Below are 15,531 nucleotides of genomic sequence, written 5' to 3'. Positions count from 1 at the left end.
AGGACAGCAAATATGTAACAATTAAATTTCAGTGTCTGCTCGATGAGACAATGCAAAAAATCTTTATGTGCAGTTTCTGCGGAACGTCAATTCACAAGCCATCTGCCCAGTAGCTCCATAGTGACTTTCCTCAACACTCATAGTTTGCACTCCTATTAATATTCCAAAATTGAAACAAACTTCTAGATCATCCAGATAAAATTTTCATCAACTATTTACTCGACGGACTAAAAAATTGGTTTTCAACCGGACTCAAATCCCTCCGTCCTCCATTCAAATCAAAAACCTCTATTCTGCTACTCAAGAGCACAAGACTCTACAATCTCTTATTCAAAATGAGATTTAAAAAGGATTTATGGTCGGTCCGTTTGCAGCTCCCCTGTTTCCAATATTCAGGATTAACCCCATTGGCATTGCCACTTGGAAAATGTCAGAAAAAGAAATGTCTTGTATGTATTGTAATGTTTTTGTAATGTTTTAAATAATTTGAATATTCCAATTTATAAAGAGTTTATGAGTTAGTTGTGATTAAAGTGTGTGTACTAAATTAAAACTAAGAACAAGGCATGGCCTAATATTTTCACTGGTCATTCTTTATTATGTATTTTAGTCTTTTTTTGTTGTATGTTTATTGTTACCAATCACTGTTTCATCATTTTAATGTATACTATACCTTCAAAAATTTGTGGAAATGTTTACGTGTTTATAATAGTGTTTATGAAAATAAATAATTCAAGCTTTATTCTCCCCTCCCCTGCGTTTTCGATGTAGTGAAATTTGCTGGTACCGTGCACTCCGTCTCTAAGAATCACATCCGTCATGGATGATTCTTAAAAGCAGACCGATATGATTACTGAGGTGCAGTGGTGCAGAATCAGCTTGTTAGCTGATAGCTTTGTGATGATGAGGGGTATAGAGGAGTAAGGTAGTGGAAGCGTGCGTGCATTGCGGGAGCAGAAGATAGGTAAAGAAACCAAAACCAAAGAGCTAGTAAGAGATCTGTTTGTTCCAGTACTATACGGTGCAAATAAGTAAAGTAGCGATGGTATATGTGAAGTTCTGGGGGGGGGAGAGGGGGAGGGGGGGATGAACCATTTTGATTGTATTTGTTTAGTTGGGTAAACAGTTTATTTGTCCTGACGTCAGACATTGACCACACAAAGTATTGTTTAGTTAGTGCTCCAACTGATAGCTAGTTTTATTTTGTTTATTTAGTTTTTTTAACGGTTGCTACCCCACCGCAGTGTAAAAAAAAATAACAACACCGTTTTAAAACCGGCAATTGCAACTCCAGCATGATCGTTTATGCTGCCCTCGGCCACTTTGTCACATTACAATTAGCAAAAGAGCCTCTGCGTATCACCAGTTTAAATACTGTATGCAAATGTCAATGATGCTCAATCACTGAGCAACTTGTTATATGATCACAATTATGTTTACTCAAGGCTGCAGAATCCTATTTCACTACAACATACTTGAGAAGCGATCGTCTCATGAAGGTACCTAGTTCTACTGCCAGGCGATGTTACGTGTAATGGCCTTTAAATTAATATGAAATTAAAGTACAGTATTTTACTGTCACGACTACCACTGCATTTATCATTTGTGGCTTACTTATTTTCAGTTGCGATGCAAATCTCAGTTTTTCACTAAGCGAAAAACCACGCCGTGCTCGCCTTCCCTCTACATGCATATCACACAATAACAGTGCTACACTCAGTATGTATTTAATGAATGTGTATTCACTTTATTGAAACAAATGTTCACTTAGAGAACACAAAAATACCAATGACCTCCTGTCATTTGTATAAACTCTATAGTACTATATATTATTTTATTGTTTTTATCCTGCTTTTACACTACCCGGTAACCAGGGGCACTCAAGAAGTGTCTCCATTTTGGCCTCCCTCTTTATATTTAAATTGTCAATCCAGTCACAGTGACAGCCTGGTATCTTCAGATAAACTCCACACGATATCTTGTGAGATTGTTTCACATTCCTCCTAGATTGTGGCCAGCTGAAGTAAGCAAAGGATTGTGACCATGAATGTAAGTTCATCCCACAAGTGCTCAATTAAATGACTGAAGCCTCTTGAACAACAGAGACTGTACCAGCACAGTGGGTGTTGTCAGTGTCTGTTGGAGTAGACATCAGGGATGGACTTGATCAGCAACAATATTCAGGTACACCCAGGATGTTAGTGTTCTCCACGGGGGTGAGGGGTCTTCACCCTGGGAATATATGATGCTACCTTCTGTATTTATGTCATTTCCATGTGTATTTAGTGTATCCTTGTCTCGCCATACTGATCATTACTAATTAAGCTTATGTTGTGTTTTTGTAAGATCTTCACTGCTGCTTCTTCAGCTACTCCTACAGTGTCTCATAAACCATTTCAGATTATGATTTCAGTTTAATGACAACTCCTTTGGCAAAATCTAAATGTACATGTATGATTCATGGGTGTATTTCCTTACGTTGTCCAGAAACCCTTTCACTGGCATGTTACTTTAACCGTTGGCCATCAATGGTACACACCACACGCTTTGACACAGTAGTTGTACTCTCCTCTGAATAAAGTTCCATTACAGGTGTAAACGCTCCTCAGTTTTAGTTTCCATTGAATTCAATGTGTTTGACAATATCTGTTCTTGAATACTGGTCTACTGAAAACATATTATCTGCACACCTTTGTGGTAAATACCAATGCTATCTGTTTAGCTTTTGTACACATTTGCAATTCAAGTGTAATCAAGGTAAATCATGTGTTGCATTGAAGCCTTCTGAATGGATGAGTGTTCATGGAATGATAAACAAATTACTCTCTTCAAGAGTTACAGCACATGGCCAGTAGATTCAGTAAGTGGGATTAAAAATGAGTTCAAGATTTACACGCAGCAAAGAAGAATTACCAAAAAGCTACTGTTCCTTTTTTTTTTCTTTAAAACTTCATAGTCGTATGGACTGAGCCCATTCCAAAGGCAGCTGCATGATTGTTATGGTCAATTAACAATTTCATTTCTCTTTTAATGTTCTTGTACAGCCATACCTTCTTTTGTAGTCCATAAATTGGACCTTCATAATACTCAGATAACACAATTACAAAGGGTTCCATCTTGCATGCTGTGTTCGAAGCAAGAAACTACAAACAATATGGTGACACTTAAAGTTTGTGCAGGTGAGAATCGGATTATAGAATAAATATGTTAATTACGTACAGTATAAACGCTGCAGTGTCACAGTTTATTAGTAGGTTGTCCCTTACTACGACGTTAGAGTTACAACGTGCTTCTCTAGTTCTAATGGACACCCTTTGGCAAGGCGCTTGTTTTACATTTCAAGTTCAGAACAGTTAATTCTCTCATTACACGTGGAAATAAAAAGACAAATTAGACGGGCGAGTAACAAACAGTACACTTGCAATGCAGCTAAATAGGACCTGTGCATTTCCATTTTGTAGATTTGTGTTTTCCTGTCATGTTATTTTCATTCTGTGTCTGTCAATATATTCACATTAATTTAATTCAACAATTCCCCACCCTGTTATTTGTATTTGTAATTTGTGTCAATATTTTTAAAGTGCACTTCCTGTACTGTTATACACTGTAGCTCAGCATCAAAGACAAATCCACTTTAAATTATTTGTACTATAGCATTATAAAAATGATCTCTAACTGCAGGAAAACCAGTTTAATATTACTTCAAATGGACTTTATTGGAGTTGACTTATTTCTATATATATTAGCCGTGAGAAGGCAGCAGCAGGGATGGTAGATGACGTAATCACACACAAAGACATAAACTCGATATACGCATCTTGCAAAGGCGCCGCCACTTTAGTACTGCGCTATCGGTGCTATGCTTTTCTGCGAGAGGTTCAAGGTTCGTGCCCGCTTTCCGGCTGTGTGTGGATTGCCTCGCTCTGTGTGATGCGCTGCCTGTGTTAACCGAGATCGATACACATACATATACCATACACACACACACTGTTAGTGTTCAGTGATTACTATACCATTACCTAAGTCAAGTCTGGCTAGGCTTGATCGCTGCTGTTCATTTATTTTAATTTTTTTTTTAATGATGTATGTAGGGGTGTGGGGCAGAGTCCTCAGATTCCACCAATGGATCGCAGAGGCAACTCCCATTTTGGGGACAACTTTAAAGCATCCTGGTAAAACAGTTTCCAGTCATTCAGTGTTATTATTTTTAAAAGCTGGTGCTGCTGAAGTCTGCATTTGTTTTTTGATACCAAAAGGTAATTTCATTCATGGCATATATATATATATATATATATATATATATATATATATATATATATATATATATATATATATATATATATAATTTCATTTTTAACAATATCTCACAAAAGAGTCAAGAAGTGTCTTGTTTCAAGAAATCATTAGTTAAAATAAACATTTAAACTTATGTTTATTTGTATCAGTTATTTTGTTTATTTATACATGGGGAAAATTAAATGTAAAAATAATTGATGTCTGTCGTAACAACATTTAACATGCACTGTTGTAAATTATTGGATCGTCCTTACAAATAAGTAATGTTAAAAAAAAAATAATAATCACAAATATGTCAAACGAATTTTTTAAAAAAAATTTTTTTTTTTTAAACAATTATTTAAAATAAACTAAAACAATTTACATATTTTATATATATATATATATATATATATATATATATATATATATATATATATATATATATATATATATATATATATATATATATATTACACATGTGAACACATGTAATTTTGACAAAACAGATTGCGAATTTTAATACTAATTGTATGTTGTCAAACATTCTTTATATATTTTTTAATCTCCATAAATACAAACATAATAAAGTTTGGTTCATTTAGTTTTTTCATTATGAATATGTAAACTTTTCATTTGCTTTCTAAAACTGTATGCAAATGTATTTGACTATAGTTCTTTGTTTCCTTATCTGGAGCCCCCTGGACGCGCTCCAGTGTAAATGAAATGTTCTGACGTCATCAATTTATTTCAATCACTGTTTCCAAGTCTGACGGTAAATAGTATAGGTGAACACCATCAGGCATTTCTAAATAGCTGTCTTTGGCAAACTGCAATTTAGAATCCTATTATGTATGTAACTTTACTTTTTTTTTTTTATAAGGCCGTATTATTAAGATGGAGCATGAATCATATGGGATCCAGGTAAATGGTAACAGTGTCCACCGTGATTACGGGAGCCTCTACCAGGCAAAAATGAAAAGCAAGAAGCCCAAATGGAATATCAAAGCCTCTGAGATGTCAAGAAAAACTTTTAACCCTATCACGGCTATCATGGACAGCATGAAGGTTGAACCGAACCCAAGCAAAAATATGATAGCGTTGTCTATAGGTAAGCAAAAATAGAACACCTTTATAGATTTTAGAATATTTCTGAAATGTTACAGTTTTGCCATCTCATAGTGAAATGTTTTGTAGCACTGGATGAAATTGCTATTGGAAAAAGAAGGCAGTCTTGACAACAGAGCATGGTTCAATAGCCGATTTACTCTTTATTTGTAGCAGCAGCTTCTCAGCAAGTAACACAGCTCACAGCACACTATTCTCCACTCTCTGGATCGACACACCCTCACACACCTGATGCACCTTCTTTTATCCCAGACACAGACACAGAAAACCCAAAGTTACAAGTATGTGAGGCTCAACAAGTCAGCACTGACCTTTAATTAACAGCAATGTAATACACGATGACGTTCCTCACCCAATCAGAGCCCTGTACAGCCACATGGGGTTCACGTGAACAGCACCTTGTGACCCCTGTGTAGACTGCCTGATCCCTCGGCAAGTCCCAGCACCCTGCTGTATTGTGCAAGCAATCAAGTCCTGCAAGTTAACAGTTGTGAAATGCAATACCGCCACAGACAAAGCCGGTCCGCCTGCACCTGCCACTACAGTATTAATTGCAGTGATCTACTTGTCGCCTAGCCTTATTTCTACCTATTGCTTATCTTTTTATTTTTTGTACAACAAAGAAAACAAAAAACTGAACAGAGACTTGTTCTGCACTTACGCAAAACAAAAAAAAAACCACGTAGATATTAAACTGAAATGTTAAACTGTAAGAAAGCGTGGTCTGTATCTAATAATTATAGTTTAATGCTTGATACCAAAGAAATTCAATTTAATATTATACACAGGTGCTACCGGCTTATACTGTACAATATTATTTAAAGCTCTTATCCTGATGCGATCCCTTACTTGTTTTTCAATTGTAAAATCATATTTTTTTTTGTAATATGATTTACTATTTTTAAATGAATGTATTGCACTTTAAATGTAAAATGTAAAGAGAGGGGAGCAGTCAGAGCGCTTAGGATAAGGTTTCTTGAGCTACAGCTCAAACTATTAAATGAAAGAAAAAATAGAATAACAAAGCACAGACCCTAAATGATGGCAATGCCCTTGTAAACTGTGACATTGAAAGCTGAATGTGCTGTAGATACTTTTATAATTGTTGTTTTTGATTTGTATACCCGATCTTCACATCACAGTGTTCTTTTTAACCAGGTGACCCAACAACTTTTGGAAATCTTCCTACTGATGACAATGTTCTACAAGCTATGAAGGAAGCTATTGATTCAAAGAGATTTAATGGCTATGCACCTGCGATAGGTATGTTATTGTGTTACTACAATAGATGCCTGATCAATTCAGAGAATATTCATCAACAGCACAGAATAATTGAATGGGTTTTCATAAAAGTGCCATGCCAACCCTAATGCATAACAGATTTACGGCAGAAATATTTGTAAAATAATTGTTTCCTGTGCAGGTTATCAGAAAAGTCGGGAGGCTGTTTCCAGTTCCTACAGTTGTCCAGAAGCCCCTCTGGGTGCGAAGGTACTTTTCCATTTCTCCCAGTTCATCAGATCAGAAAAGTGAATCACTGCAAATTAAAGTGGCAACAAATATGAACAGTATTTAGAATCAAACATTGATGCATATTTCCAAGCTAGTTGATATAGTGAGCAGTGCATTGTTTCCCATTAGGATGTTATCCTTACAAGCGGGTGCAGTCAGGCTATTGAGTTGGCGATTGGTGTGCTGTGCAACCCTGGTCAGAACATCTTGGTACCCCACCCAGGCTTCTCTCTGTATAAAACACTGGCAGTCTCCATGGGTATTGATGTCAGACTCTACAATTTACTGGTATGCAATATTTTTTTTATTAAAAAAATTACATGAAAAAAGTTTAGATCTGCCACTAAACCTTTTTTTTTTGGGGGGGGGTGACGGAGGGGGGGGGGGGGGGGGGGGGGGTGTGTGTTACTGATTAACTGTGTTTAACAAGTTCCAGTCTGATGTGCAGAATTTATTCCTCCTTTCCATCTCATGATCTTTAGATTACACCAGTTTATATCTTGAATATTTGCATTAATACATATAATGGTGGTATAGGTCCAACTATCCATATGCACGTACAGTATGTCACATTTATATTTAAGCATCCCTGTGAGGGGGAATTAAGATGCAATTAACAGTCCACCATGATGACTTTGACTGCTAATGGGCACTGTACATTATATATTGAGGAAATATTTTGTTTAGCAAACACCAATTTGGATTACTTCAGTCAAGTTTACAGTACATTTAACCATTTTAAATGTTAAGAAATGATATTTTTCTCATGTATTATTTAGGTCATTTTAGCAAAGTTCTTAAACAGTCATTTTTAAAAAGAGTTTTGTGAATAGGGCCCAGATGATCTCTTAGAAATATTCATAGGAAAACGTTACCACAGCTGTAAATTCTATATACTCTGGTTGATTTCAGATGATTTCATTTAAAATGTGTATCGATACAAATTGAAATTCAGTTTTTTTAAAAATGAGATCAAACAGCTGCTGCAGGGTGATCAGAGTTTTAGCAATGATTAACTGATGATTTACTGTTTTGTTTGGTTATTTGGAGATAAGAAAATTTGCAACCAATGTTCCTATCAGCAGAGTATACACACACACATACCAATACTAGCGGAAAGCAGAGACGTCTGTAATCACACATTCACCTCTTCAATCATATCAGCTCATGTGTAGCCTAATAAGTAAAAGAAGCCACTTCTAGATACTCTTTAACATCATGCTGTAGTTGATTTCAATTATAGATAACCTTTAGGGACCTTCACAGAAGAAAAACGCAGTATTTACAGTATTGAATGTAGTTCCAATATCCAAGTCAAAAAAGCTATAATACAAACCAGTCAGTAACATAAAAGGAGACCAATACGATATTCATTTTTTGACAGAAAACTCCAATCAAAGGGACATTTTCAATATATATATATATATATATATATATATATATATATATATATATATATATATATATATATATATATTATTATTATTTTTTTTTTTTTTTTTTCAGCCTGAGGAATCCTGGGAAATCGATCTCAAACACCTGGAATCATTAATTGATGATAAGACTGGCTGCATTATTGTCAACAATCCTTCTAACCCCTGTGGGTCGGTCTTCAGCAAATCACACCTTCAGAAGATCATCGGGGGTCAGTCTCAATACAGAAAGATTCACTGGTTTATTATCGTATTGTCTTATTGGCAATTGCTTTGTATAGTTTAACATCTGTGTTTGTCTCTGCAGCCTGTCATCTGAATCCCACCTTGCTATTCTGTATAAATTGTATTGTCCAACATATATTTGCTCACATTGTGTCATGTAGCAAAGCCTCCTGCCTTTTGTGTAGGTGAGCCACACTGAACCATATAACTACTTTCTAGAAATGCAAATAAGATGTGACTAGCCTGGTCTTGTGTAGAGTGCATTGTAAAGTGTACCAAAACTGTATGGCACTGGGAAACAATTAATTGCAGTTTTTATTTCAATCAATGTATAATATACCATTTACTGAAAAGCACCCCTCATTTTTTAGTTGCTTCCAGGCACTGTACCCCAATACTGGCTGATGAAATCTATGCTGAAATGGTAAGTGTAAATGTTTGCTATTTACACTTAATAAATAGTTGACATATGTGACTGAACGCACATAGAGCTAACCATAAAAATGATTTCAACACGTATGCAATTGGATTTCTGTCTACCGTTTACAGGACATTGCAAAAGTAAGCTTCCACTGTTTTAGATGATAAGCGTTTGATTTCTAAGACAGGAGGTTCTGCGATGCAGTGGAGCCCCTTCGCATTCTAGAGCCCCTTGGCTGGTACTATGGTCTTTTTGATAAGTAACATGTGCCAATGCAGCTTTTTCATTGTTTTGTTGTACCAGTGTACTTCTATACATGTTTTGACATTAGGGCCCCCTAGCATGTGCACAACTTTAGCAATGCAGCTAATTCACTAAGCAAGGTATTACAGCTCTAGATAGCGCACACTAATTCTTTTCAGGTGGTGGAAAGTTGTCTGTACTCCTGCGTCACTACAGCTACGCTACACTACTGCCCAGTCCATAATAATAATAATAATAAAAAAAGAACATATATTTGAAATAAATTCCTTTGCAAGTGTATGTCTTTTACTTGGCCCTATACAAATAATGCTTTTCAAGCTTTATGATGTGTAAATGTTCAAATTCTGTTTTTTGTTTTTGTTTAAATAGAAATTTGTTTCCGAATGCATTAAGATTTTGTTAGTTTGTATGTTGCTTTGTATTTCTGTCTTTTGTGAAACTGCTTTTTTCATTTTTGTGCTGATTTAAACTTCCTTTTTTGTAGCATTTTTGCTTGTTACCATTAAGCATCTGATGTACAGTATTAGATTTTTAGTTGATTACGTTTGACTAATATTGGACAACACCTATTAGTTTCCTCGTCACACGTTGATGGTGCTCTTAACTTACTAATGATTGCTACATACAGTAGTGTGCACATTTATTAGAACGCCTCAACATTTGTCATATATATCCTTTATAAACCTATCTGCATGAAAACCTCTGGGTGTGAGAATTTCAATTTTCAATCAGTAATCAGTGACTTAGAAGCAATCATGTGAAAATGTTAGACCACTTTGTGCTTTTAAAAAGTTTCAGGCATTTTGCCATTTGTGGCTATGTGTTCCTTTTCTCTATTTTAAATTAATTGCGATGTGTGGCCTGTTAAAGTCTAATTTGTATATTTTGACAAATTTTCAAGATTTTCAATTCCAGTGGTTTGAAATCAAAACAACAGAAGCAATGAGGTGTTCTAATAAAGGTGCACACTAGTGTATGTGTCTGTATATACTATGTGCTGGTGCACACCTTTGCTGTGCTCACAGGTCTTCTCTGGAAGCAAGTATACCTCTGTGGCTTCTCTGAGCGCGGCTGTCCCAATCCTGTCCTGTGGTGGTTTAGCAAAGCGGTGGCTTGTACCTGGATGGAAAATGGGGTGGATTCTGATTCACGACAGAAAAAATTTATTTGGCAATGAGGTAAAGATCAGCTTTTCACGGGATGTATTTTTGTTCTTGCTTTTTCAAGAACTCTGAGTGCTTTTTTTTTTTTTTTTACCTAGTTACACAAGGAAATTGAAGAATTAAAAAGTGTAATGAACAATAAAACATGTCTTAATGTTTTATTTCAGATAAGGGAAGGCTTAGTCAGGCTAAGCCAGAGAATTTTGGGGCCGTGCACAATTGTTCAGGGAGCACTGGAAGCCATCATTAATAAAACGCCTCAAGAATTTTATGATAACACCATCAGTTTTCTAAAGGTATGTGATCATTTTTTTTAACTGTTCCCTTTGGATTCACTTTAAATGCAGGAATATTAACCTTTCCTATACTTTGAAGTTTAAGGCCTTTATCTCCCTGAGGCCTAGAAGTGTGTTTAACATCAGGCAGCGCTATCATCTGCTATCTCTACTGTATGTCAAACTTACTAAAGATAAATTAGCCAGTAAGAACCAGGTGAGCATTGATGGGCTGAATGACCTCCTCTTGAATGATCCCAATGACTCAGCAGCAAAAACATGGATTGCCTTTCCATGCTCTTGACTTCTTTCTGTGTCTTCTAATTCAGTCTGTATTTACACCTGACCTGAGTCTAATATATATCCTGGGGTATTTTCTTCATACAAGTGGAACTACACACTTTAAAAGAATCAGAACTATCTACCTTGCCAACTTTTTGCAATGTCAGGACATCAGTCACTTAACATTACAGCTGTCAATATTCGTCTAAAATTGCATGGGTACAAATTAAAAGTTCCAGTCACGTCACTGTTTGATTTGTGATAACAAATGTTGTACTTTGTCATCTATCTTGCTGAAAAGTTGTATAACTGTGGGCAGACAGAAATGGTCATTTCTACAAATCTTTTATTCTTTTTTATTCTAGTCCAATTCAGACATCTGTTATAGTGCTCTGTCTACTGTTGCTGGCCTCAGACCAATCAAGCCGTCAGGTGCCATGTATCTGATGGTAAGTAAATTTCAGTCTGAAAACACACTGTTCATTTTGCTGTGTTTTGTTTTCTTCCTACAAATCCTTTGAATAAAACCAATGGAAACTAAAATAGCCTCATTCAGTAAGGCTGCCATGTGTACATGGGTCGGGACTTTGCAAACAAAATAGATGTTAAATTTAAACAAATAAACCATCTGGGGTTTTTTGTTACACACTTCTAGTAAACAAGGTCAAACACAAACTCTGCAAGCTGCAGGAAAAGGTAACTGCATATGTGCTTCTGTAGGAAACTGTAAAGTATTGTGAAAACACATGGCTAATTTGTATACAACGCAATGTTAAGTACAGACAAAGGTCAGATTTTTCTTTTGAATCATTCTTCTACACTGCAGAATATCTTGTAAATGTAATTTCCACATGCAAACTAATAATAAAATTAACACTTTTGACTGTTTTAGAGTTACAAAAAAAAAAGTTTTTTTATAGATTATAAAAATTATAAAATTATTATGTGATTCTATCATGGAGTGGTATATGGTCATTAAATTAAAGTGTCTTCTGTTCCAAGTCATTCTCCCAATTTTTTCAACTGTTTTCATGTTTATTGGTCAGATTAAGCATAGGCTTCATGTCAGCATTAATGTATAGACAGTTTAGCTGAAAACAGAGAATGGTACAGAAATATTTTGCAGCACTATCCAGCATTAGTTTTGGCACCAAGGAAACAATGCAAACTATCATGTCCCTTAATGCCTGAAACCTGAAAAAAAAAGAAATTAAGTAACTTTTTATAACCAAGCTTTTTCAGTTTTTTTTTAAGTGACATAAGGTAATATCAGGCTAATGGTAACATTTCCACAACTCACAGCGGCTTATACAGCAATAAACACAGTGCCAGTGAAAGCCACCTCAAGCTTTACATTGCAGACCATGCTTTTAACATTTTAAGTAATTGGTTGTTTTCACAATATACTGATAGTATTAAAAGTTAAAACATCTTCTTTGTCGGTTCATTTCAGGTTGGAATCAATATGGAGCACTTCCCAGAGTTTGAGAGTGACGTGGATTTCACAGAGAAGTTAATAGCAGAGCAGTCAGTCTTCTGCCTTCCTGCCACTGTAGGATTCCTATTTGACATTGCAATGATTCTGAACTGAAAGAACAATATAGTAAAGACTGGGGTGCAACCACAAGAGGGCAGAATAACTGCATCAAAAACTGACTGCCATGCTGCTTAGATCTCAAGTGTTCTGCCAGCTTGCATTGAAGAAGGCACTATCCAAAACTTTGCCTATACTTTTACCTTAGAGTTCTGATTGAACATTTTACATTGTGATTGTCAATACAGCCTTAATTTTGCCCACTGAATGTTTGTTAAATTTTAAAAAAGCATATAGTATTTCAGATACAGAGCTCCACCTTTTGGTACATAAATCTTCTTTTAAAATTATTGGAATGTGGGCAGTTTTGTTTCAGTTAAAGGTGTCGCTCCACCTTTTTATATGAAATGTTGTCACACAGATAGAACATATAATGGTAATGTACTTTTTGAATAATTATTCATCACTTCTAAATTGTAAGAAAATAGCCTACAATTCTCTCCCCCCAGTGCTTTGAGTACCCAAACTTCTTCAGGATAGTGGTGACGGTGCCTGAGGATATGATGTTGGAGGCATGTACCCGGATCAGGGAGTTCTGTGAACAGCATTACCATCTGTACCCAGACAGCATTATACAAGACACAGAGCGTGACAAGTGAAGAGTGCTTAGTGCTGCTGCTGGAAACATGGAACACTCGATTTCAGTCATATTCAACTCAGCTCCAGCTACAAGGACAGATAGGCATCTGCCCATCTAAATCTGTATATCAACACTTTAGTGAAACACTTACATCAAACGAGGACCGTGTGAATCTACTCTGACCTACCAAAAATATATTAAACACTTTATACTTTGTGCTGTCCCCATCTCCCTTGGCTTTTGTGATCAAACGTCCAGGGCATAGATTCATTGGCAAATCTGTTTTGGACAAGACTGAGGTGCTTAATTTACTCATAGCCAGGTTCAATTTGGTGTGGAGTTTCAAAATTTTTTGGTAAATAAGAATTAAGTAAGAACTACTTTTCATGATATCTCACCTGACTGGCTGAGCATTTGGAAGCTATAAATTAGGAATAGCTTGTTCAGTTTTCGTGAAACTATATGGGAATTAATTATGTTTTTTTTTTTTTCATAGTAATAGTGGTTGCTCTAATAATGTAGTTACTGCTAAAATTCAAAAGCTTTTGAAACACATTTTGGTCTTACTTTTGACTGTCACATTTAAACTCTTCCTTGACTATCCTTTGTAACCTACAAAATGCACCTATTTGTCTAGGTAATTTATACAGCAAAAATGGTACTTTATTTCAAGTGCAGTTAACACTTATTATCTTGTATTTTGTAAGTACGAACTTTATTGTTATTTAATCTTACTACGTTTAATATGATGGTGCCTTGCCTCATCGTGTTTTCTACCAAATGTATTTTAAAACATTTCTATATGTTAAGAAGCAATATAAATGTCAGAAAAATGCTCTCATAAAATAATACTACTAAATAATGTATTTCTGTTAGTCACCTGATTCAACTGCTTACTGCTATAGTTTATTCTCAGTAAATGTGTGAAATTGGTGAAAATAGCTTTAGTTGGCACATGTTGTATTTTATTATGTATTTACTGTGTGTATATATATATATATATATATATATATATATATATATATATATATATGTGTGTGTGTGTGTGTGTGTGTGTGTGTGTGTGTGTGTGTGTGTGTATATATATATATATATATATATATATATATATATATATATACACACTATTATTTATAATATATACACCAGATATAATTAATTTCCAGCTTTAATTTACTTTTTCAAAAACAGTTTTTTTTTTAAACCAGTGTTGCCTGTTGAAAATGTTAATCACTGTTTTTATACCTCAGTACATTGTATTTAGCTTGACCTCAGTTATATACATATACATCACTTTGATGTGTTTGTTTGCATTTGCCAGTTCCAAAATATTAATAATAAATATGTTACACTAAAATGGATTATTGGAGTTGGACACAGTTCATTTCTCAGCTCTGTTTTTCTGGAGGCTGTTTGCCTATCCGTTCAACCATCTTTCTGTACAGTATGTCATTTTAGATTACTGCCTTTCTATTTTACTTTCATTTGTATATGTGCATATAATTTATGTAATTCATAGTGATAGGCCTTAATGCACATAACCAGATTTACAAGCATGCTATTATATACAAATAACACATTCACACAATATTGGATTATTCTCAACAAACCCTCTGTCGGCTATAGTTATTTTCAGAAAAACAGAAGAGTGGAGGTTCCCAAAAAATAACACACAGGCACATAGTTGTAAATAAGGAATCAACAGAAGACATTTCAATGTACAGTATACATTTAATTACAGTAGGTACAAGGAGCTTTGATAAAACATTATGTAATAGTCCTTATAAAGGGTTATTATAGTGAAAGCATGGTAAAGCATAGATAAGCATTACAAAGCCCAGAGAGGTATGGTAAAGTGTGATTAACCATGGCAGAAGCCTTGGGAAACTTATTTTCCTTTGTGCACAATACTGTGGTAATCTTTTATAAGGGTCTGTCCTTACTGTGTAGTTCTTGTTTATGGCTACAAAACTGCTAAATCCTTTGAATTGGCATTTTTGGAGTTTTTCCTCATCCACAAAAGCAAAACTTTTTCTACATTGAAGTTGTTCCTATAATTCTTTTGAGAAATTTCAAGAAATTCTATATTTCCATTTGACTATAAAAGTATGAAGTTGTAGGAAATCAATATCGCTAGAACATCACAGGAAAAAAAAATCTGTTGTACACAAGTAAGTCCTCAATGTACTACTAATTTATAACCAAAGTCCAGGAATTCGCCTTTTAACTTCAATTTAAAACCTTATACCACCACGTTTAGAAATGTAATTCCTGGCACAGTATATTAGACTATTTGATAGTCATGAGGGTTAGTAAAAGATATGGTTCCACTGGAATACTCTGTGTGATGTTGAGCAGATCTGGGAGCCACAAAGTCTA

At 35.1% G+C, this 15,531-nt stretch overlaps 1 protein-coding gene across 1 annotated transcript; it reads left to right on the top strand.

Moving 5' to 3' along the window:
- Positions 1-4,842: 4,842 nt before the first annotated feature.
- LOC121325490 (tyrosine aminotransferase-like) lies at positions 4,843-14,099 on the top strand. The gene is made up of 11 exons (XM_041268006.1): positions 4,843-5,386; positions 6,562-6,666; positions 6,827-6,894; positions 7,045-7,203; positions 8,422-8,560; positions 8,945-8,997; positions 10,284-10,436; positions 10,589-10,717; positions 11,344-11,427; positions 12,432-12,530; positions 13,022-14,099. Exons 1-11 carry the CDS (start codon positions 5,173-5,175, stop codon positions 13,169-13,171), a joined length of 1,353 nt encoding a protein of 450 aa, XP_041123940.1. The 5' UTR covers positions 4,843-5,172; the 3' UTR covers positions 13,172-14,099.
- Positions 14,100-15,531: the final 1,432 nt, after the last annotated feature.

Source organism: Polyodon spathula, chromosome 13 (genome assembly GCF_017654505.1).
Source record: "Polyodon spathula isolate WHYD16114869_AA chromosome 13, ASM1765450v1, whole genome shotgun sequence".
Lineage (NCBI taxonomy): Eukaryota > Metazoa > Chordata > Actinopteri > Acipenseriformes > Polyodontidae > Polyodon > Polyodon spathula.
This window is presented reverse-complemented; position numbering and strand designations above follow the sequence as displayed.

What these genes read in the sequence shown, in the direction of transcription:
- LOC121325490 (XM_041268006.1), top strand. Translation starts at nt 5,173, where the DNA reads ATGGAGCATGAATCATATGGGATCCAGGTAAATGGTAACAGTGTCCAC. An exon ending in CCTTCAGAAGATCATCGGGG is followed by an intron (nt 8,561 to 8,944) that starts GTCAGTCTCAAT and finishes CTCATTTTTTAG; the next exon opens with TTGCTTCCAGGCACTGTACC. An exon ending in CAGGTGCCATGTATCTGATG is followed by an intron (nt 11,428 to 12,431) that starts GTAAGTAAATTT and finishes GGTTCATTTCAG; the next exon opens with GTTGGAATCAATATGGAGCA.